At 44.7% G+C, this 21,978-nt stretch overlaps 2 protein-coding genes across 2 annotated transcripts in view; one reads left to right on the top strand and one right to left on the bottom strand.

Annotated features, from left to right (window-relative positions):
- Positions 1 to 18,058, top strand: part of kcnq4 (potassium voltage-gated channel subfamily Q member 4) — a gene marked incomplete at its 5' end in the record, with an annotated part of 38,619 nt that extends 20,561 nt beyond the window's left edge. The window contains 15 exons of the mRNA XM_079287882.1: positions 2,777 to 2,867; positions 3,541 to 3,667; positions 3,820 to 3,995; positions 4,630 to 4,755; positions 5,057 to 5,167; positions 5,279 to 5,374; positions 5,471 to 5,559; positions 6,594 to 6,719; positions 7,129 to 7,149; positions 7,812 to 7,868; positions 9,490 to 9,719; positions 9,806 to 9,905; positions 13,725 to 13,856; positions 13,991 to 14,129; positions 14,668 to 18,058. Of these exons, the coding sequence (XP_079144008.1) occupies positions 2,777 to 2,867; positions 3,541 to 3,667; positions 3,820 to 3,995; positions 4,630 to 4,755; positions 5,057 to 5,167; positions 5,279 to 5,374; positions 5,471 to 5,559; positions 6,594 to 6,719; positions 7,129 to 7,149; positions 7,812 to 7,868; positions 9,490 to 9,719; positions 9,806 to 9,905; positions 13,725 to 13,856; positions 13,991 to 14,129; positions 14,668 to 14,877 (1,831 nt within the window). The 3' untranslated portion in view covers positions 14,878 to 18,058. The remainder of the gene's footprint in view (positions 1 to 2,776; positions 2,868 to 3,540; positions 3,668 to 3,819; positions 3,996 to 4,629; positions 4,756 to 5,056; positions 5,168 to 5,278; positions 5,375 to 5,470; positions 5,560 to 6,593; positions 6,720 to 7,128; positions 7,150 to 7,811; positions 7,869 to 9,489; positions 9,720 to 9,805; positions 9,906 to 13,724; positions 13,857 to 13,990; positions 14,130 to 14,667) is intronic.
- Positions 18,059 to 18,629: 571 nt separating this feature from the next.
- cfap300 (cilia and flagella associated protein 300) lies at positions 18,630 to 20,591 on the bottom strand. The gene is made up of 7 exons (XM_079288414.1): positions 20,452 to 20,591; positions 20,249 to 20,330; positions 19,977 to 20,046; positions 19,685 to 19,842; positions 19,426 to 19,598; positions 19,216 to 19,282; positions 18,630 to 19,038 (listed from the first exon to the last, which is right to left on the bottom strand). The coding sequence occupies exons 1-7, from the start codon at positions 20,559 to 20,561 to the stop codon at positions 18,907 to 18,909; spliced, it is 792 nt and encodes a 263-aa protein (XP_079144540.1). The 5' UTR covers positions 20,562 to 20,591; the 3' UTR covers positions 18,630 to 18,906.
- Positions 20,592 to 21,978: the final 1,387 nt, after the last annotated feature.

Here is a 21,978-nt window from a genome sequence, read left to right as displayed (position 1 = left end):
TTGGATGCAGTTAATAAGATGAAACGAGCAAAATTCAGGCTTTTCAGACTGACTGTATCTGGGAAATGGGGAATACGGTAGCTCATTTTCACTGTTGTTTTTAATTCACGAGAAGAAGAGGGACTTTTCTGATCAAAGGTTTCACTTCCTCCTCAGGTTTCTCCTCAACTGTTGCCAACTAAAGAATTCGGGTCTTAATCATATCTAACAACCAAAATATTTTCAGATGAAGGTCCCTGAAGAGAAATCTTATCAAATGGGGGTCCGTGACCTAACGTGCATCAATTTAGGGGTGCCTCGACTCGAACCCAGTTTTAGACCCTCACTGTTTTAGTCTGAGAGGAAATAAGTCTTTCTTTTTGTTTCCTCTTCTTCGAAATGATTGCTGATGGATGTATTATTTCGTTTGTGAGTTTAATTTCTTGTTTTTCTGTCACTTTTAGATTTGTTCTATGGGAATTTGTCTGGGGATTTCATAGATTACATACAGTCCAGTATTTATTTGTTCCGCACACATTTTTAATGCGAGTGCTTAAAACACATTTTATTTCACACACATTAGCCCAGTGAGACCCTTGCCGATCGAGATTGTTGACGATGTTGCCGATGACTTCGAGTGGCTGCAGTAATTATGAGGGAGCAAAGGAGGGAGTCAGGTGATTTAATAGTAGTATAGAGAGCGACAAAGTCCGCCTCGGAAAGAGGTCGGATTTGAGGAAAGTAGGTCTATATGCGGTTGCATAGTGCTACAAGACAAACCTACATGATACGCCCTCGAAACAGTCAGTTTGGTGAGGTAGATACGTTAACCTACGTGATGATACAAGTTAAGCATGTGACGTAAGTTAGGGTTAGGGTTAGGTCAACTATTTTTTTTTTTTTACTTAAACCTAACCAAACTGCGAATGTTTCCCAACGTTAGCCACATGTTTAAAACTTGAGCACATGTGAATGAGGCATGCTGATCTCCTGCCACTGGTGGAATATTTAGGAAACGCTTCTGTGGGTCGTATTAGAGGGTGGGATCAAACAAGTAATGGTAAGTCGATCGCATTAATCGCAGAGAAAGGGCACCATTGTGTGAGGCCACGAGATTTGGTTTAGCGTCCAACGAGTCCAACAAGTGTTCTCCAGCTTTGGGCTCTGACATCCCGACCAGCTGGACCGGCAGCTGCCACCTGCTAATCCTGCCTTGCTGTTCGCTGTCCACACGGCACAGAAGGCGGGAAGTGCTGCCGTGTGTTTGTGTGCGACTCCCTTCCCTCTCTCAGCTCTTGTTCTTTTCAGCCAACATGTTGTCATATAAGTACTCTGGTCACAGACTTGTTGTTAAGCTGCTTCGGGTCCTTGTCAAACATTGTTGGGATGAACATTTGACGACAGTGTACAATATGTTGGCGTTCTGACTGCTTTGTTGAAAGCTAATCTCAATGAAAGCGAATGAAAGTCCTCTCGTTTTGTAACCGTGTTTGTAGTAACAAAAGAAAAGGTTTTGTAGATACAACTATAAGGTAATGCGACAACACAAAATACAGGAAATACAGAACTATATCTACCTGCTGCTGCATTATTAACCACAGGTAGACATTTTGACATTTATTTAAAACATCTGATCTTTTCTTTTATGTCAACCCCTCCTTCCCACTTCCTACAAACAACCAGCGATCATCGCACATGATTCTCACACAAGTTGATGTGATAAATAACACAAAACTCCATGAAAAAAAAATAACAAATTATAAAAACTAACACCAGATAACACAAATAACAGAAAAAATACAATGTGGGCTTTTACATCCTGACTGTTTGAAATCAGATTCCTGCTGCAGAAGCCTCTCTGCTGTCTGCTACCTCTTAATCTCGCTGTCAACAGTTCGTCTGAAACATCTCCCAATAACTTTTTCCACTGTTCAAGTGGGACAGAGTGTGGTGGTTGCCACATAAGTGCCAACATTTTTCTTTTCAGCAGCTCACTATTTCCAACGTAAATGTTTTAACTTTGAAGTTGTACTTAATGCATCACCCTTAGTTTATTTGAGGTAGGTCTTTGGTGTAATAGCTGTACGTGAGAAATGCACTATGAACTAGAAATGTGTGTGATAATAGTTTTGGTAATTTAAAGAGATGTTGACAAGTGTGTTCCTCGACTGAAACAAACGTACTGTAATGTACGTCGTTTTGAACCCGAGCTAATGATGGAGATAGTCTCCTGTGTCGTGAAAGAGACAAAGTGTACGAACATGACAGCACCTCGAACATAAGACACATTTGAGCAGAATTGATGTGTTTTATTCTGGAGTAGTTCTCGAACTGAAGTGGCCCTTACGTGTGTGGGACAGTGATTTAGGTCCCAGTCTTCCTGGGAAAGAAGTACCAGTCATCTCCATGTTGCTATTGTTCATTTTAACAGACATCCTGCTTCACTCTTTCAAAAGTAAATTCCTACAGTACAACTAGAGATGCTGCCTTCCATCCAGTCAAGTGTATTCAGCAAAAGCAAGATCAACTTGGTTTCGTTGTTCTGATTCTTGTGGACTTTATTTTGACTTGGCGCGCTTGTATTACGTAACGGATCAACAAATCTTTTCCTGCTTATCTGCAATTTTGTTTTTCTCTGTTGGTTAATCACTCAGCGTGAACAAAGCATATTTTAATGAGTTTTATTTCGTACATTTGTTTTCCCCCTGCAGGGATTTAATCAACCCAGGATTATTGATCATGTGTGTGTGTGTTTGAAATGTGTTTCCTGACTCTGTGTGTGACTCTGTGTTTTCAGTTTTCTGCTGGTGATGAGCTGCTTGGTGTTGTCTGTGTTCTCCACCATCCCCGACCACCAGAAGTTTGCCAACCAAGGCCTCTTCATGCTGGTACGGCCTTCCCCCTCTCTCTGCTTCGCTACGCAAACGCACGCACGCGACTTCAGCGTCCATACACCTTCCTTTTATACACGCCATCTCACTGACTGCATTCATATGTGCTTGCGTACGTGTTGCTTTGTTTGCCAGTGGAGGCTCAGACAGCCGTGTAAGCAGGTGGGAGGATTCAGGTGTTGTTGACTGCGCAGGAAATCACAGACACACACACTAATCTTAATAGCTATCCCATAAATCCCCCTCTTACTCCGTGCTCCAGTTGCTTTCATCAAAGGTAATGTACACTCGCTTCCTCCTTCTTAACCTGACTCGTCCTCTTTCTACCCCCCCCCCCTCCTCCCACCTTAATCATCTTTACATGCTATCAAATAGTCCGACTCTTGACTTTCACATTCCTTCTGTTCACTCTTTCGATCAATCACCCGGCCACATGGATGTTTGCTTCACAAACACCAATATCATGCTTTGAATGTAACTAATAACTTGAATGTATTGTTGAAGGGGCCGCACATGCTAACCAACTGATACATGCACCCAAAAAAAGGTTCATGCGTAAGTGGGGGAACATTTGTTTGGGCGATCTGTCAAACTCTACGCTCACTTGACAGCTGCATGTCACTGACCTGTGTGTGTGTGTGTGTGTGTGTTTTGTGTGTGTGGTTTGTAGGAGTTTGTGATGATCGTGGTGTTTGGGTTGGAGTACTTCATCAGGGTCTGGGCAGCTGGCTGTTGCTGCAGATACCGTGGATGGAAGGGACGGCTGAGATTTGCCAGGAAGCCCTTCTGTGTCATAGGTCGGTTTGTGAGTGTGTGTTTGTGAGTGTGTGTGTGTGTGTGTGTGTGTCGTACACACACAAACCCACGTCAAAGTTCTGTGTGTGTGCTCTTTAGAAAGTTGTGTCCTCACCTCTTCACTCTTGTGTTTCCTTTCTGAACATCTTCACAGACTTCATAGTATTCGTGGCATCGTTGGCGGTGATAGCAGCTGGGACGCAGGGCAACATCTTCGCCACGTCAGCGCTGCGCAGCATGCGCTTCCTGCAGATCTTGCGTATGGTTCGCATGGACCGTCGGGGAGGCACCTGGAAACTACTGGGTTCAGTGGTTTACGCTCACAGCAAGGTGGGAATGACAGCCCGCTAAATATAGTCCTCCTTTTACACATGCTCTACTACAAAAACACTCTCTGAGGTTTATGTTACTGACCTACATTTAAAGACACCGGTTAGTAAACATATACATAAAGTATGATAATTCATGGTAGCCGCATGCTGCACAGCTTTATGGATTATTGTAAGAGCAGGAAGGAGAGTGTTATTAAAAGGCTGAGGATGATGGTCATGATGGTTACTAATGGGATAAATAGCTGAATAACTCTCAGTGTTGAGGAAGATGTGGTGCGTCTGCTGACGACCGGCTGTAACTTGATTACGCTCACTGCCCTCAAACACCAAACTCTCCTTTAGCTGCTCATTTTAGGCAATTAGTTGTTGGTTTTTGTGCTGACCCAAACACACCCGACACCGTCCGGTCAGCTGCAGGACTCAGTTCGAGCGGCGGCGGTGATCATGATGACTTGATGCATCAGCGGTCTAAGCAGAACTGTGCAGCCAAGTCAAAAGTAGATTCCAAATGTGATGATGACGGGGAATTTAGCCAATAATGATGACAGTGATACGGTAAGCAGGGATTATGATGGTAAACATGCTGTTGTTGCTGACAGATGATTGATTCCTTCTCTCTGTGTCTCTCCCAGGAGTTGATTACCGCCTGGTACATAGGGTTCCTGGTCCTGATCTTTGCCTCCTTTCTGGTGTACCTGGCAGAGAAAGACATCAACTCAGACTTCAGCACCTATGCAGACTCCCTCTGGTGGGGGACTGTGAGTACCGCATAATACACACAGGATCCCTGAGGCTGAAGGTCATCAAAAGTGTCTTATTAACAAAAAGTCGACAAACAATGCAAATATAGAGATGCATATAATATGCGTAAGACATCTGGGAATAGTACTTCCGTGGTTTGGGAATAGTTATCTGTGCTTTTTTTTAATATCTTGTTGTTCTTCCTTCTCTTTCTATATTTATATCTGTATTAAAAGTATGTAGTACCACATTGAATTGGCACATTTTGGGTTACGGCCTCTTTTGTACAAACTAAGGTTCATTTCTTTACCCGTCCAGATCACTCTAACAACCATTGGCTACGGTGACAAGACCCCTCGTACTTGGCAAGGACGGCTCCTAGCTGCTGGCTTCGCTCTTCTGGGAGTGTCCTTCTTTGCCCTGCCTGCTGTAAGTCCCCTGTATGTCCACATCTATATCTTTACTCATAGGCCCGTCAGTGGCGCCTCTCAGCCCGGCTACAGTTGCTCTCCTGACTCTGATTTAACCTCTGACCCTCAGGGAATTCTGGGGTCAGGCTTCGCTTTGAAGGTTCAAGAGCAGCATCGACAGAAGCACTTTGAGAAGAGGAGGATGCCTGCTGCCAACCTGATACAGGTAATAGCCAGAGTGAGTCATTTATGCCGTGGTAACACGTCACACACAAGTGCAGAGTTTCACCTGATGTCGGTGTGTGTTTGTGTAATTCTTTAGGCTGCATGGCGTCTCTACTCTACGGATGCCAAACACTCCTATCTGACAGCTACATGGTACTTCTATGACAGCATGTTGCCGTCGTTCAGGTGAGTCCTCGCATCCGTGTACATGCTCAGAGCTGCGTGGATTCAACCGGCAGAAATCGGTTGTTGTCTTTGCTCAATTGTTTGACGTGTTGTAATAAATGCACACAGCGATTTGAGAGTAGCGTCACATAACAGGGAATTGTGTACAATAAGTAGTGCTCATATATTCGTAATATTATTAAAACACACGAAAAATATCAGAAATGCGACCTGCTGTCCATAAAGAACCCCATTCAGTTACATTTGTGCAGTGGTCGTTTAAAGTGGACATATTATGAAAAACTCTCTTTTTCAGTGCTTGTGCACATACATTTGGGTTTCTGGAGTGCCTACCAACCCACACACTGTGAAATAAGACAGCCCAGTCAGGTTTGTGGGCTTCCTAGATCAGCAAACATGTGATTCAACAAGCGATTAAGATGTGACTCCCATGTCACATGCAGGCTCATGAGAACATACTGTCCATCCACGGCTTGAGAGGACTACCTTTGCACAGGTGCACTGAAACGGAGCGTTTCGGACAGAACGTGTTTTTTGAACATTAAAAAATATTATTAAAACACCCCAAAAACAAGTTTGAACCTGAAAATGAGCATGATATGTCCCCTTTAGGTAAACAGGAATGGTGTTTCCTCTAATTTCTAAATGATCATTTTTAATTCATTCTGGGCCAAGCCCTTTAAATGCTTCTGCCACCGCTGTTCAAGTAGATTTTCATACTTTTGTTCTACGCAGTGGTTTCTTATATTTTGCATTCATGTATTAATTTCACTAATTTTGATTTGCTTAAAAAGGAGGGACACATGAGAAACTCAAACAGAAACATCTCTTTTCATCAAGTCAAAACTTTCACATTGCAATATTTTGAAGAAAAAAAAACGTCACATATGTCATACTCCTCTCAAGTATCCCTCTTCTGTTGAGCGTTTGGACCATTGATTTGGCCTTTTTGTGAGTTTCTCCATATTTTGTTGTTTTTTGTTCATTTATCATGTTTTTTTGTTTTGTTTATTTGTGCACATGGGGGGTGTCAGAGAACTGACGCTACTGTTCAGTCACCTCCAGCGACAGGGTAACACCAAGAAGGTCCTCCACAACTCCTACCACACGCTGCTGTCTGGGCTGCGGCCCTACAGCCTGCCCTACCTGTCAGGGGACAGGTACGCACCCCTCCACCTCTCACAGCCTCACAGCACACACAGACAGGCGGCCGAATGTCTGCCTCCAACTCGTGCTCACACACAGACGCCCAAACACACGCAAAACAGTAACAGCAGGGACTTACAGGAGAACACATCCAACAGGTGTACAAAGAGAATCAACGTTGACTGCTTTTGGAGCTTTCTGCATGGATGAGTTGTGTATCTAACAGTGTGTCACTAATGCTGATTTGAGACCACTGTTTTGCAGCCCCCCCCCTTTGCTCCTCTGCATCTTTGTCTGCTTAGCTCAAACTCTCCTCCACCGCCTCCCGCTGTTCACTCACTGGTTGCCTCTTCCTGTCTTCCTTTCTTTCCCTTTACTTCCACTGTGTCTTTTCCGTGCCATCCATCCTTCATCTGTTCTCAGGAAGGGAGAAGTTCCATCCAGGTTTGTTCTTGAAGTCATGAGCTGTGCTTGCGTGTTCAAGGGTATTCATAGTTAGAGTGGATTTGCTGCATTTGATTCATAACATCTTTAGCACATAGACCTTAAACAAAAGCCTGGATAGTAAAGGGCTGATGATTGAAACTGTGTGTATCGGACTTGTGCATGGATTAGATGAGAGAAGCACCTGAATAATAAACGTTTAGCTGGTAGAAAATGTCTTCGATTTGAGGAGCTGCTGTCACACCATTATGTTTAATGGGCTGTCTTGATGAATATACTCCGTTGAAACATTACCCACTACCTTTGCTTGAATCTTCCCCACCTACTGTTTCAAACCCACCTCCTCACTGCTCACCGACTCTGTCTCCATAATCCAAAACATGCCTCTCAGAAGTACATTCTTCAATTTGAGGTAAAGGAACTAGATCAGGAAGGAAAAGGGCCGTTTGGATTATTGAGATCTCACACTTCACCCCTCCACCTCACCCTCTCTCCCTGGTCTTTGTCCTTTACGACATTTTATCCTCACGGGTTCACCTCATACCCAGGTTGTGTCCCACAACTTCTCGTCCTCCTTCACCCCCCCCCCCCCACCCTCCCTCCCTCCTTCCACTCCTCTCCTCCCCTCACCCTCTCTCCCTCTGCCTTGTGTCTTTCCTCAGTCTACTCCTTTCTAAAAAACGGGGTCTCTTCCGGAATCACGCTGGCCGCAAGCAGAGGTATCCACGGCAACAAGCCTGTGCACGGGGCACGCTATAAATCGATAACACTGTTTCTCACTTAACGCGCATCCTCCCCACACCTCGCCTCACACACTCAAACATTTGTGGACTGGTGCAGCGGCTCGCTAAATGTTTTGTGACTGTTGTTTTATTTTTTTAACGACATCCTGCACTTATCAGTTAAATACCGTAAACAGGCACCATACTCTGGTCCACAAATGCTTGAGTGGATCCTCCGCTGTGAAGAAATGCTGTGATCCTCTTTTCTGACAGGATGTTACTCCAGTTAAGACTTTCCTGCTGGAGTAACGAGGGCTGATTTCGCTTGGTTTGGCTTGAAAGTCAGGATAGACCATGTGTTGAAAACACAACGGAAGTCCTCAATCGTTTATGACAATGTGACAAAAACACCTGTTCCTAGTGAGCTAACATCAAATGTTTCATCCAGTCAAAATAATTGCCCTGCTCTTGACTTGCTTTATGTTTTCAATCCAGTCGTTTGGATCATCGATAGTGCCTTCTTGGAGAGAAGGTTTAAATGATTCAGAACGCTTCCCTGTTTGAGATTAGTCATGTAACCTTTCAATAAAACCAGTATGTTTGTGTGCTGTATTTTTAAAAGGTTTTTTTTAAGTGCTAAAATGTTTCTGATTGCATGCGATATTCTTTCAACGTTTTGGAAAGATTCAGTGAAGTTCATGGTCATGAATGCATCCAAATCACTTGCTTGGTCTCCCAACAGCATGCAAAGCTCTTTCCCTCTATCTGCTCCTCCAGTCTGCTTGAAACAGTTCAGCTTGCTTGTATGAAATGCTGTTCCGACTAACCCCCCCCCCCCCCCCCCTCCATAACTATTTCAATTTAAATTGAAATGGCCAGCTGACACACACGCACAACGAAGAGTATATCATCGTAAACATGTGGGGGTGAAGGAGCGGGCTGGAATGGCTCTGTGGTGCATGATGTTTGCCTTGCCTGATGGATCCGTGACAGTGTGCAACATGAAAGTGGCTGCAGAGGAGGAGTGCTCTCAAGAGCCTGCTATTACAGAGACACCTTGTGCACGGCTGCACTTTGAAGCCGATGTTTTGATGCTTTTTCACTCTGTTGAAGGGATTAAGAAAGCGTGTCTTTATTGTGACGGTGGTTGGGACATTTTCCGCCGGCCCAGCACCACTGCAAGTCTTGAATCAGGTTTCAATCTGATTTTGCTGAATCAGGTGCTATGATAGGCACATTAAATGAGCAGATCTGCAGGGCAGAATCAGTTTTTTAGCACTACTGCGTGGTCCCTGTGGTCAAACTGCCTTTATGATAAGTCAGCTAGTCTGTCCTTCTTTGAGACAATATGTAAATGTCTGTTTGTGTCCCTGTTTTGTCTGTTTGTGGAGTTTCTCTGATGATTGTTGTAAAAGTCAGAGGCCATGTTTTGTTCACTTTAACCAACTAACTCTTTTCTAACAAGCTCAGGCTGCCGTTCTGCTGCTCCACTAAACTAACAGCTTAGTTTTCCATTAAGGTCAAAGGCATGGACATTGTGATCATTGAGAAAAACCTAAATTGATCCAAAAAGAACAATGCGCTTACAGATGTTTGACGATGTCATCTTCACTGTCAGCAGTAAAATGGGCTTTCGGGATCGGATCAGGATGAACAATTCCCGATCATCCCAAACCATGAGGAGCAAGGCGTCACCGCTGCCCCCGGGCTCCAGTGTCCGAAGCTCTCCCAGCCAGGAGAACGTCCCCGAGGCCACCAGCCCCGGGAAGGTCCAGAAGAGCTGGAGCTTCAATGACCGCACACGCTTTCGCACCTCCCTTCGCCTCAAACCACGTCCACCTGTTGATGGTAGGCAACGCACACATATCCCAAACACGTTACACTCACAAGGATCATTGCTGCTTGATGATGTTTCTCCTTCTGTCTTGGCTCAGTGGAGGGGGTTGGGGAGGACAGTGTGGAAGACAAACCATATTGTGACGTGTCCATGGATGAGGTGATCCCAGCAGTGAAGACGCTCATACGGGCTGTCAGGTGAGTCCTGCCATCAACAGTATATTAGTTATACCTGCAGTGGAAAACCGACAATTGTTATTGTTATAAAGGTGTACACACACGCGGGTCCTTCTGCTACCATCTAATGCTCCCACCCAATTAATAGCAATGGAACAGTTGAGATCTGTCATTAAAATAATCATTGTATGGCCATGGCAATGTCTAAAACCCAACAGATAAAATGTTTTACATTTGACATATGAAACATAGATAAAACTAGTTTAACGAGAGTTAAATACAACACATATGTAGATAAATACAATTATAACTCTTCCAAATAATTTAGAGTATTGTACCATTAAAGGCTTCAAATGTATATGAAAGTGAAAACCAGCAGAGGACTTTTTGGGCAGTAAAAGCTTGTGTCTCCTTTTTTTGCGCACGAAGGTCCTTAAGGTGCAAGCTGGAGCTGCTGAGCCTCTGGTTATTTATAGAATAAGGTCACTTTGGTCAGATGAACAACCCATGCATGTGTATTCAGACATGGGCGCTTCTCGTGGGGTTTCCACCTCCACTTAGATGCTGGCGTGAGCAGATTCGGCTGACGGAGTAGAAATGTCCACTTAGGAGCGGTAACTGAGCCCTCCTGCAGGCAGAGCCAGTTCCCTTGTGTGACCTTGTCACTCAGCAAGCACAGCTCATTCAGACCAGACACACACACACACATACGCACAAATACCGTACAGATGGAGGACCACAGTACATTGCGAGGGTGCAGAGACCAATGATATTGTACAGCGTAGACAGGGACGGCTGTAATAACAATGCAGAAACTACAATTGCTAGCAAACATCTGGTGCTGGGGCCAGGCTGGTCTCCAGTGAGGTTTGATGGCAGCGGATTATAAAGACGATCTTCTGGGTCCCTGATGTCAGGGCTGTTCCCTCACAGCATTCCTCATGGTAGCGCTACGCTGTGTGTGTGGTTCCATATGCTCTCTGTGAAGCTCGGTTTGTGCCTGGAAATAAACCCTGTGTTGGGCATCCTGGTGTCCTAGTTGTTACAATGCATACTGTATCATCACATCATCAGCAGTGCTGTCTTCGCACAACCGATGGCACCATCCTTCTTGTGGAGATAATAAGCATATCTTGCTGTCAAAACACCAAAGTCACACAATACTACAAACTAACCAACCGTTGCATTATGCCACTGATATGACCTCACCTCTGGTTTGCACTCGACTCAGCAGACATCTGTGACCTCAGCTGCTCTGTGCTGCCGACAATAGAAAGAGAGGGAGTTCCTATAGATAGTGCAGGTGTGGAAACAGCAGGTGCTTCACTGTGGTAACACACACACACACACACACATGCAGTCGCCTTGGCGAGTTTCATGATTGATGTTCGTGAAACACAGAATTTCGCAGCAGGCCTTAGTGCTGAGGCTTCACTTCGGAGAGGAACATGTGGTTTATCAGTCCCTGGCTGCCCGAATAAATGCGTTCAGTGTTCTGTTTGTGTACGGAGGGAGCAAGAGAAGAAGAAGGGGAGGATGGGAACACAAGGCCTGATATCTCTCTGTGCTCTCTCTCTCCTCACGCGCAAATCCAATACTGCACAAAACACAAATAATTCTGCACGTTTGCAGTCTGGGATGAAGCTCCTATTTTATTCAACAAATAGTTTGGACATGCTTTCAATTTATAACCATTTGATCCTCAGTCATCAGTTTTTGTATCGTATCAGCTGTAATATTTTTAAACTCAAATAATGTTTGCGTCGTATATTTCTCTGTAGGAATGATTGAATGTGCTCAGACTTTCTTCTCTTAGCAGGGAGGTAGTCGTATCTGGTGAAGAATCAGACTCGCCCCTGCAGTGGCTCACCCTTCTTGGCCCACGTAGGATTGGTGTCAGCATAACAGTCGTTGTTAAGGCACAGATTAAACCCTGCCATTGGAAACGATCACCTTTGCTGAATTGCATAAATCTTTGCACTAGCTATGCAAGCATTTTGGGGCACATATGACACTTCCTGTCCCTCCAATCATTGCTGTGCTGTTACGTCTCAACTTCCTTACATTAGGAAGGTATAATACGTCTTAGTGAGCCTTGCCAGCTGTGCTGTACGACTGCCACTGACCCTGTTGCACCACAGGTGGAATTTGTTTGGGGGGGAGAGGGGCCCACACTCAGACCATGTATTATAATAGCCATTTCATTGACCGAGAAAAAGAGTCAGCATTTCAGAGAAACCCTTGGAGGATCCAAATCAAAAGTCTCCCAAGTCCCCCCCCCCCCCACCTCCACAGCCTTTCTTTTACCCAAACCTGAGACCCACCCTGGCCTAAAAAATCTACATCTGTCAGCAAAATCAGAAAAAGGCCGCCTGCAAAAATACCCCAAATGCAGGAGTCATCAATAAACAGAGTGCTGCGTGTGGGGAAGAGTGCGCTGACGGCTGCTATGCCACCAGCCGAAGACCACTCCTCCTCCTCCTCTCGCTCCTCTTCTCCTTCCCTCATGCCTTCTCTCCTTCTTTGTTGCAGCACTGGTCACCCACACAAAGCGGTGTGCTGCATGTGGCAGCTGTAAGTGCAAGCGCTGCAGACCTCAACAAAGGTTACAGTGGTTATTTCAGAAGCTGACCCCTCTCTCAAGTTCAGATTTCACTTGCTCCCACTAAGCCCAGGTGTGTGTAGTTGTGTTGGTGTGTACATGCTTTTGACCCAGAGTGTGTGTTGGTGTAGGCATCTGTGGCATTATTTTTGTATTTTTGTGTGTGTGTGTGCGTGCGGTTGTGGACACACGTGTGTGTGTGTAAGTGTGACGTTTTCTCAGAACAGCTGAGTGCTCCTGATCTTCTGCTTCTCAGACCTTTGATGTGATTTCTTTTCTTCCTCCTGTGAAGGGAAGTGGGAGTATTATAGTGGATTTAGTCCTCTGGCTGTGTGCGATAGGATTTCTTCGTTTAAAATAAATATCCCTGCCACTCTCTCTCACTCCTCCGTCTCCCCCAGCTGACTTGCAGCACAATCACAGGGTGAGATGACAGCTTCAGTGTGCATGTTTTGTCTCGCATACATTTGGTGTTTCCGGTGCTTCTGCGGATCAAGCATCTCCGAGCTGCCTATCTCATGAGTGATACGAAGGAGAATTCAATGACCCACCCAACACAGAATGCCAGAGGCACGCACACACACACACACACACACACACACGCACACACACACACACACATGCACACATTTCCTTCGCTCCCTTCCCATTATCTCTTGCACATCCTCCACTCCCTACAGCATGACACCCAACCAGACATACTCTGGCAAAAGAGGATGTCAGCGATATGTTTTTGCCGGCTGCAGGAGTGCGGGGCCAACATTCCTCGGTGTGATTCCCCCACATTGAAATGTGGGTGGTGATGTGTGCACTGGGAGTAGGAGCGGCTGTTGTCCACCAGTGGCACCAACATGGCTGTCACACTGACAAAAGAGCAGGAACAGGGGAAAGCTCCGATAGAGGTGTGTGTGTGTGTGTGTTACCCATTAGGATTTGTGCCAATTGCTGAAACAGCAAGCGCTGATAAGCGACTGTCTCTGGGAGATGTGTCATCATCACAATACATCCACATGGTTAAGTAGGGGGGCGACTCTGCTCTCTTTATGGGGCTGCTGGCGAATGATAAGGTCACTCTGACTGTAATTAATCTTGTTATTTTTAGGGTCTCCCGCATCGTTTGTCCTGCGCCTGCATTTTTCCAAAGGTTTACTGTACATCCACATATGTGGGTGTGCAGTGTGAGGCCCTTTAAAGGTGTTCAGAGGAGAGATAACAGTGAGTGTGCTGTGTTTGTGTAGGATCTTAAAGTTCCTTGTGGCCAAGAGGAAGTTTAAGGAGACGCTGCGGCCGTATGATGTGAAGGACGTCATAGAGCAGTACTCAGCCGGACACCTGGATATGCTGGGCCGTATCAAGAGCCTGCAGATGCGGTATGTTACAACTACTGCTCTGAAAAAATAGCTTATGCCAAATCAATAGAAAAACGTGAAAAAAAATAACACTGACTAAGTCTAAGTCCTCATCATATTGATGGTAAATCTGTTTGGTTCCTTTTGTGTGAAAGGGTGGATCAGATAATTGGGCGAGGAGCCGTTCAGACCGATAAGAAAGCGCGCTCTGAAAAGGGAGAGAAAACGCCGCCAGAACTGGACCCACTGGATGAGCTGAGCATGATGGGACGTGTTGTCAAGGTGGAGAAACAGGTAACAGAGGAAGAGTTTCATTTATAGAGCATGTGTGGAACTGTGTGCTCTCAGTTAAACATGTGAATCAACTTCAAAATCTCACTGGATTGCTTTCAGTCACCCGGGTCGATAAAACCGCTGCCGTACAAAGAACAGGAAGTGACATAAACTGAGAGCAGGAAATGATGTAATTTACCATTATGTACCAGAGTTATGGACAGAACAACAACACACAAAAACAGGTTCAAAATCAGAGAAAAGACAGAAAAGTCCAGTCATATAAAAGTAGTGTAAATTTAAATACCCAAGGACATTTATTGTCATGGACAGAAAACTCCACATGCTTCATCTCATTGGAAAGACTGATGAAATATTAATAATAATAACTTTATTTATAGCACCTTTATAAACAGAGTTCACAAAGTGCTTTGACAGACAAAGCTGCAAAAGCAAGGCAATAATAACAACAACAGAAAGCTCAGTGAGACAGTCGATACCATAAAAATAAACTAGCGTAGCAAAGAAGCGTGACACGTTTATGTGTGTGTTTGCTCAGGTACAGTCCATAGAGAACAAGTTGGACCTCCTGCTCAGCTTCTACTCCCAGTGCCTGAAGAAAGGCTCGTCCCACTTCACCCTGTCCTCCCTCCTGGACCCCGACCTGACGTCTGACTACCACAGCCCCACGGACCAAAGAGACCTCTTCCCCTCCGCCAGCACTCTCAACATCTCTGAGAGCTGCACACTTGGACTTGTGTTGGAATGACAGTGAGCCGAGCAGTCTCCCAGGGCTGTTCGGACAAAGACAACCAAACCCTTTACAGTACGTCTTCCTGCGGCGGAGTCCTCACTTGGAGCAGCCGGGCATTAACGTCATCAATCATTTCATATCTGTCCGGGACGATTTTTACCCTTCCATCTCAAATCGGCACCCTCTACTCTTTCCCCCCCGAAGTGGACGTGTTTCCAGAGCTGATACAAACGGAAGGCTCCACCTGACAAGGAGCCTCAGCCAAAGCTGCTCAGCGCACACACACCTCTCAACCCACTAGATGAGGAGGAAGATGAAGAGAGAGGGGCACATGACTTGACTACTGAACCACTTCCACCCATTCAGCTCATGCTATATGTCCATGCCTCCTTTAAAGCGTCAACTGTAGATAATCAGACTTTAGAAGTTTTGTAAATCTTTGGAGAAATCTTGTCCCCCCCCCCCCCCTCATTTTGTTTTTTTCTTGGCTGCTTGAATCAAATGAATGAAAGTCTGCTGACTCAGTCGTCATAAACAGTTCTGCAAGTGCCATGCCAGTCATTTGTCCAGTACCTTAGGATGGCTGTGATGAATGTAATGAGTCCCACCTGCAAAATGTCACACCGCCAGACAAGCGATGAAGCGCCGAAGGAGACGTTGACACAGAAATATTCTGCTCCCTCGGACCTGGACGGGCAGACACCAAACCTCCACGGTACACCTTCACACCCAAACAAGGGGGGAGTTTTAAATGTGTAAATCGTGCTTTAATTACCCAAACTTGTCACGTGAAAACTGAGCTGGAAGAACGCATTGGAGTGACTGATGTGGAGTGTACATTGTTGTTTGTTTTCATCTCCATTCCCTCGCTCAGACGTTCTGTCTCCAACAAGCCAACTTGCAAAAATACCCCAAAGACGTTATTCCCTGTCCGGCTGCCATTGAAGTAAGGCATGCCCCCGACTTATTTAAGGAGTTGAGCCTTTCACAGGTCCAAGATCCCGTGACATGTTTTGAAGGTGACTGTATCTCTCTGAGTATTTAGGGAACCTAATGTGTGTTTTTAACACACCTCTCTGTCTTGCAGCCCCCCCCCCCCCCCCAGATATGCATGTTACTGTAGACCTTACTGTAAAACCTCACTGATCCCCAATCTAGGCATTCATGTCACATTTTTCTGCACTGCTCCTCATCACTCACGTCTGGCCTCGGATCAGGTTTGCCATGTCAGCTGGTCCGCCTCTCTTACAGGATAGTTCTCACTCTCGCCGTCACCAGATGGCATGTGATACCTCGCAGCAGCTGTGGAGATGATGTAGAAACTCTTTTGGCCCGTTTTAAACAACCTGTGAGGTGTCCAGCATGAATTCCAGGCCGTTATCCTCATGAATGCACGTGTCTTAGGAAATGGTTCCAGCCTCACAGCTTCCCGACAAGCAGAGGGTGCAGGTTTGGCACCCACAGGTGTTACTGACTGTCGTTGAATGTCCACTTTACTCTCTTCTGTCTTTTCTGGTTCTTTGTTGGAGATGTTTTGATGCACAGTTGACGCTCTGTGCTTATGGACAAAACTGGAGCGTGCACAGATGCACACACATGCACACATTCAAAATGAAAGCGATTCTTTTACTTAAATACTTTGGCACAGTCTTTTTATCTTTATCTTTGTGTTTTGATTTGATTACTGTAATTACGTTAAAGCACTCGATTGTTTCGTAACCCATAATGGCAGAGTGCTGTTTTTTTTGTCATGATTTTTGTTCTTAAAGTGAATGTAGGACTTAAGTGAATATATTGAATACAGTTAGAGACGATCTTCATATACATGTAGCATTTATGTCAAATCGAATCATGGATGACACAACTGTAACTACACACAGCTGATCAGGTTCACGCTCACCACTCGCAGAGCTCATATATATATATTTTTAACGTCATCAGATAATCGCTGCCGGCTTCAGCTCAGAAAACATTCACAGCGCCAGTGAGAACAGGTCTTCCGTCCCCTGCACGTGATTGGTGCATTTGTTCCAGTCAAACCAGTTGACTCAGGTGCTCCATTTTTCAACTTCAAACAGTGAATGTACTTCATTGGTCGCTCTATTTAGATCTATTTATGCCATCAGGAATCAAATGGAACATCCTTTTTTTGCATTCATTTCATAGATAAGCTTCATTCTACACTATAGCAGACTTATTCGAGGCATTATTAGACTCAACAGTGCTGTCACTTCACTGTCACCTGGAATGTTGAGCTTGATGTACGCGAGACCACTGTATTGCATGTTGTTAGTCGTGGCCCCGGTATTAGAAGAAAAGAAGAACTTGAGGATGTCTCCTGTGACGTCTTGAGTAAAGACATGAAAGGAAATGACCTGTGCCTTTTATGTCCTCGTTCTGTAACTGATACGGTGCAGCTTTCGGTCTCAAACTTAATTATTAATGCTGCTTTTAAGAAGTGCTTCATAGGCGTATCACATAACAATAGCGATGCTTTTCTCAAATACATTGATCTAACTAAAGAAACACCATCAACATTGTTCTGAATATGTCATTTTTAGGGTGTCAGGCTTTCATGACTGCTGCAACTTTTTGATATATTCTGGGAATTTTACCGTACGCTTAGCATATCATTGTAACTCTGCCCCAGACCTCCTCGCATCGACACCTTTACTGTATTTTAACACCAGTTCAGATCTGGAGGCATGGACATTCGTATCGTCGCGGGAAACTCTGCAGGCATGCATCCTGTCATAAGCATGTCACGTAGAGAAGTATGGCTTCCACACAACTACCTCTGAGGCCACTAGGGGGCGGCTAGTCTCGAAACCCAAGTATGAGAAACCGTAAGTGATTGTCTAAGTGACTGAATGCTATGCATGACTCAATCTGCACGTTCTCTTCCTCACCCTGTTCTCCTTCACGCCGCCCGACCAGCCATCCTTCACTGACTTGCTGCCATTTGACATTCCAGCTCGTTGCCCTTTAACTGCTCTTAGGTGTTGGAACTGTCGTTAAAATGAAACCGATCAAAGCAATAAGAAGAATGCTGAAGCCAACAAAAGTCTTCCGATTCCAATTGATGTAGCTGCTGGTTGATGAAATATGGCGCTTATGTTATTTTCCAATCAAATGCACACCTCTATTTGAAGAGATTTTAAAGAGATACACAAATGAGTATCTGCTGAGGATGACATGAGCTCACTTGACTAACTTATTAATTTATTTGTTTCAATAAAGTTCTTTGGACTGTACATTGACTTTGGCCTCTTTTTGTCTCAAACTATTCCAATGAATCAATCGACCCTTTACTCAGCAGCCACTTTGACGTGTCATTGCAGGGTAAACACAGGTGTAGTTAATGACACTAATTATGAGCGGCCGTGACACACAAATTAGATTATCAATTGCACCTGCTTAGCCTGCTATGATGTGTCAAAATGGCTGCTGTGAAAGGGGCCTATGCTGTGTAATGTTTGACATTTAAAGTGACAGGCTTCTATTGCAGGGGGTTGAAATCAGGTGTTGAAATTCAAAATATTTGGACATACCCATAGAATTTATATTCACAAAATAATGAAAAGAGCATTTGAAAATAGTTAACATGCAAGGGGGTAATCCATTTATTAAAATTGTGCTATAATTAAATATGTTCTAAATCCTAATTCAAAAGTGAAAGACGGACCACAATCATGACCGTATCTTATGTTCAACTGTTTTATTGACATGTTGAGTTTTCTAACATTTAGTTATAACAGGATGTTGTTCAAAGTATGATGAGTACACAATGGGAGAACCAACAAAAGGCTCAACATCATGTAAAGGCAGGCATAGAGTAATTTTAATAAGGCCGTTTAAAAGCCTTTCATTGACAGACTTAAATAGAACAAAATAATGAATTCTTCTCTTTTGTAACTCAAACTGGGAATTCATTGTGTACAACTCGTTTCTGGATGCAGCTCTAAGTCTGAGCACACTTGTTTGCACACGCACTTGTGCACAAGGAATCTAAAACTCTACAAGACGACTTCCAGTTCTTCTCCGTCACAGTGTGAACTTTCCGACACCGTAGCCGTGGTAGAACAAAGTCGTGTGTCGTTTGAAGGGGTCGACAATCACATAGGCGAACGTCTGCTCCTCCTCTCGTCTTTGGGGATAACATGGTCCAGACTCATCCTACAGGGGATTAATAACACATTATATCCGAGTAAATAATGAGGACACTTCAAGTAAGCCTCTTGTGTGTGTGAAGGACAGCTGTGAAATGTGCAGTCCAATTTAATTGAATCCAATTACATTTGTGCATTTGTATGCATGCGGGTGGCACAAACAGGCATTCAACCAGTCACTTACATAGGCACAGACTTTGAGGACTGTGGAGACAACGCTGATCTTTTTAGTCTCTGGATCCTTCTGAACACTGCGTCGTAAAGGGCAGAAATACAATGTTATTATTAGTTTGTGACGTATGTAATAACCTGATCAATACTTGTTAAAGTGTTTGTATTGCTGGACAGAATGGATTCAGGTGTGGCAGCAAATGCACGGTCAGATTCGGCCCACCTGATCAGGTCTTTGTAGATCTGCTTCGTGGTGCTGATGTAAGGCTCGATGGTGTCTTCGTACTGACAGAGCTCTCCCCCGACACACAGGTGCTTGAAGAGGCGAAACAGAAACTCTCCTCGCGCCTCCTTCCCAACCGCACAGTGGTGCTCAGAGTCCTCCTCCTGCAACATCTAGGAGAGCAGGGGGAGACTTGGACCGACTCCATGGCAAGTAGAGACAGACAGACAGACGAGTGGATGAGCAAAGAGAGAGCGACCTGTCTGAGTTCATCATAGTCGGGGTAGACATCATGAAAGCATTTAACTACATGCCCAGAGGGCCTCACGATCCCACTGGAGTAGATTGGGTCAAACAGCTCCATGGAGACTTCAGTGCACTGCACCGGCTCCACGTCAACAGACACCACGGGCTTGTCTACACAACAGATAGTACACACACACACACAAGTCAAAAACATTCCACAGAGATTTGACGGCAAATACTGTCCAGCAGATGAGATAAATGTCCTACTATCAGTAATGAAAGGCTTTCTGGGGGTCATGACATACCAAGAGGCACCCAGGCTCCGGCCTCCATCTTTCTCAGACTGGATACCACGTTGGGATCTCTGAAGAAACTCTGCATAATACAGAGTGACATCAAAAGCATTCAACAATGATTGAACACACGAAGACTCTTTATCGGGACAGACAACCTGTAATTCAACATCAAGTTCCTCATGTAAGAAACACGGTTAAACACATCAATCACGACAGGATTGAGAAAGATCAGCATCGCTGTCAGTCAGTGGTCATACTGTGATCTCACGAAGGGTCTTTACCAGTGCAAACCTTTCACTGCTGTACGGGTAGAAGCACTGGTCAAAGCTGTAGGACTGAGCGGAAATCCTCCCCAGCATGGACCTGAAATTACCGCACATCATCGATGACACGATCATGCAGCCAGGAGCTAACAGGCCTAACCCACAGCTGCAGTTACTGAACTGACAGAGGATTTTAAAGTCAGCTAAATTCCACACTTTACCATTTCATGAAGAGTTTTAAAACGTCTCGGTCCTGTAGGAAGGACGGCTTCTTGGAGGGAAGATGAGTAAAAGAATACGTTTGCTCAAACGCACACTTTTCTCCTGCCATGTTTTAACTCTGTCTCTTGTTACAAAATAAAAACAGTGAAGACTCACTGGTGGTCGTAAATACGTGACACGGGAATGTTGTTGGTGTACCTGTTGCTCAGACAACGGACGCTTTTGGCCCAAACAGTCAAAGCGCACGTGTCCTCACAGCCACCAGAGAGCGCCCTCGTCCTGCTTTAGAAACTCTGCTTTTGCTAGCTGCAGTGTTTCTGGTGTGTTATTGGGGTTTTTCCTCACTCTCTCCTCTTCTCACACAGCAGGGATTGTGTCGTAATGTGAGTTGGATGCCCTGCTAAGGTGGTGATTTGTTGATATGTAAAGAGAAAACCCACCCAGACACAAGCTGGTCACCCTGCTGCCTTATCAGCTGATGAACCACCAGCCTTTAATACAGCTTTCCTCTGGCCGTGAGACTCCTTAACTCATCCTCCACCCTCCATATATAATATAGTCTTTTTTTGTTGTTGTTTGTTTTCTTTCCTATCGCAAATTGGGACTACAATCTAAATTCTGTTGTGCAACCTTGTCGTACAATGAGAAATAAAAGCCCCTGTAACCCCTTGTAATTCGGACAATAAGCTGCTCAGCTGTAAGGATATCACATTCTATTCAAGAAACAATAATTGACAAAACAATCTCAACTCACGGTCAACTGGCTTCCTTGTTCTGGATGATGACCATGTGACACAGTCGAAAGCACCAACATGTGTGAGAGGTCCTACTATTGATGTGCTCAGAAAAGTTTAAACAGTTCACAAGACCAAGTGAGTAAGTGGAGCTTGATTTGAGATTATTTGGTTAAAATAGAATGTAATAATTATAATAATAATACCTTTATTTGTACAGCACCTTTAAAAACAGAGTTCACAAAGTGCTTTGACAGATAAAGCAGCAAAAACAGAAAGCTCAGTGAGACAGTTGTACAGGCTATTCATGCTTTATTCACTCATGTGCTTATTATTAAGCATTTATATCTTTTTGTATATCTTTTTTACCAACCTTTACATTTGCCTCGGATGACTAAATGTTCTCTTATAAATTTTGTTCAATCTCACAAGAACACCTGCGCTTCATGAGCAAAAAGGGCAGTCAAGGATTATTGCTTTCTTTCCCCATCACGTCCAAAGGGCACTGTGTCTTCTGCAGCCTCTCACCAGCTCAGGATGACAGGCTGCAAATGCTTCAGTGCTTGTACATCATACCCCCCCCGCACCCCGACTACTCCTTGTAACTCCCTACACATATTATTCTTCATCCTGGCTCAAATACTCTTTTCATTCCAAACATTCCTGGTTGGTGGAGGATGTTGGATCCTTTTGATCCACATTCCAGGAAGCAGACCCTGATACTCCCCATGAGGAGGGATGAGAATATCCGGCGTGGACACCCTGAAGTCTGATAATGTAACCATGTTGTGT

This window comes from Melanostigma gelatinosum, assembly GCF_949748355.1.
Source record: "Melanostigma gelatinosum genome assembly, chromosome: 17".
Lineage (NCBI taxonomy): Eukaryota > Metazoa > Chordata > Actinopteri > Perciformes > Zoarcidae > Melanostigma > Melanostigma gelatinosum.
Note: the sequence above shows the minus strand (reverse complement) of the source record. Positions and strands in the feature narration are given on the sequence as shown.

Bases quoted from the DNA above. Each gene is read 5' to 3' on its own strand.
- cfap300 (XM_079288414.1), bottom strand. From the start codon at position 20,561: ATGGCAGGAGAAAAGTGTGCGTTTGAGCAAACGTATTCTTTTACTCAT. The intron at 19,599-19,684 runs GTCGCTCTCTCT...CTGCTCTCCTAG, and splicing joins ACTATGATGAACTCAGACAG to ATGTTGCAGGAGGAGGACTC. The intron at 19,283-19,425 runs GTGGGCCGAATC...TTTACGACGCAG, and splicing joins ATCTACAAAGACCTGATCAG to TGTTCAGAAGGATCCAGAGA.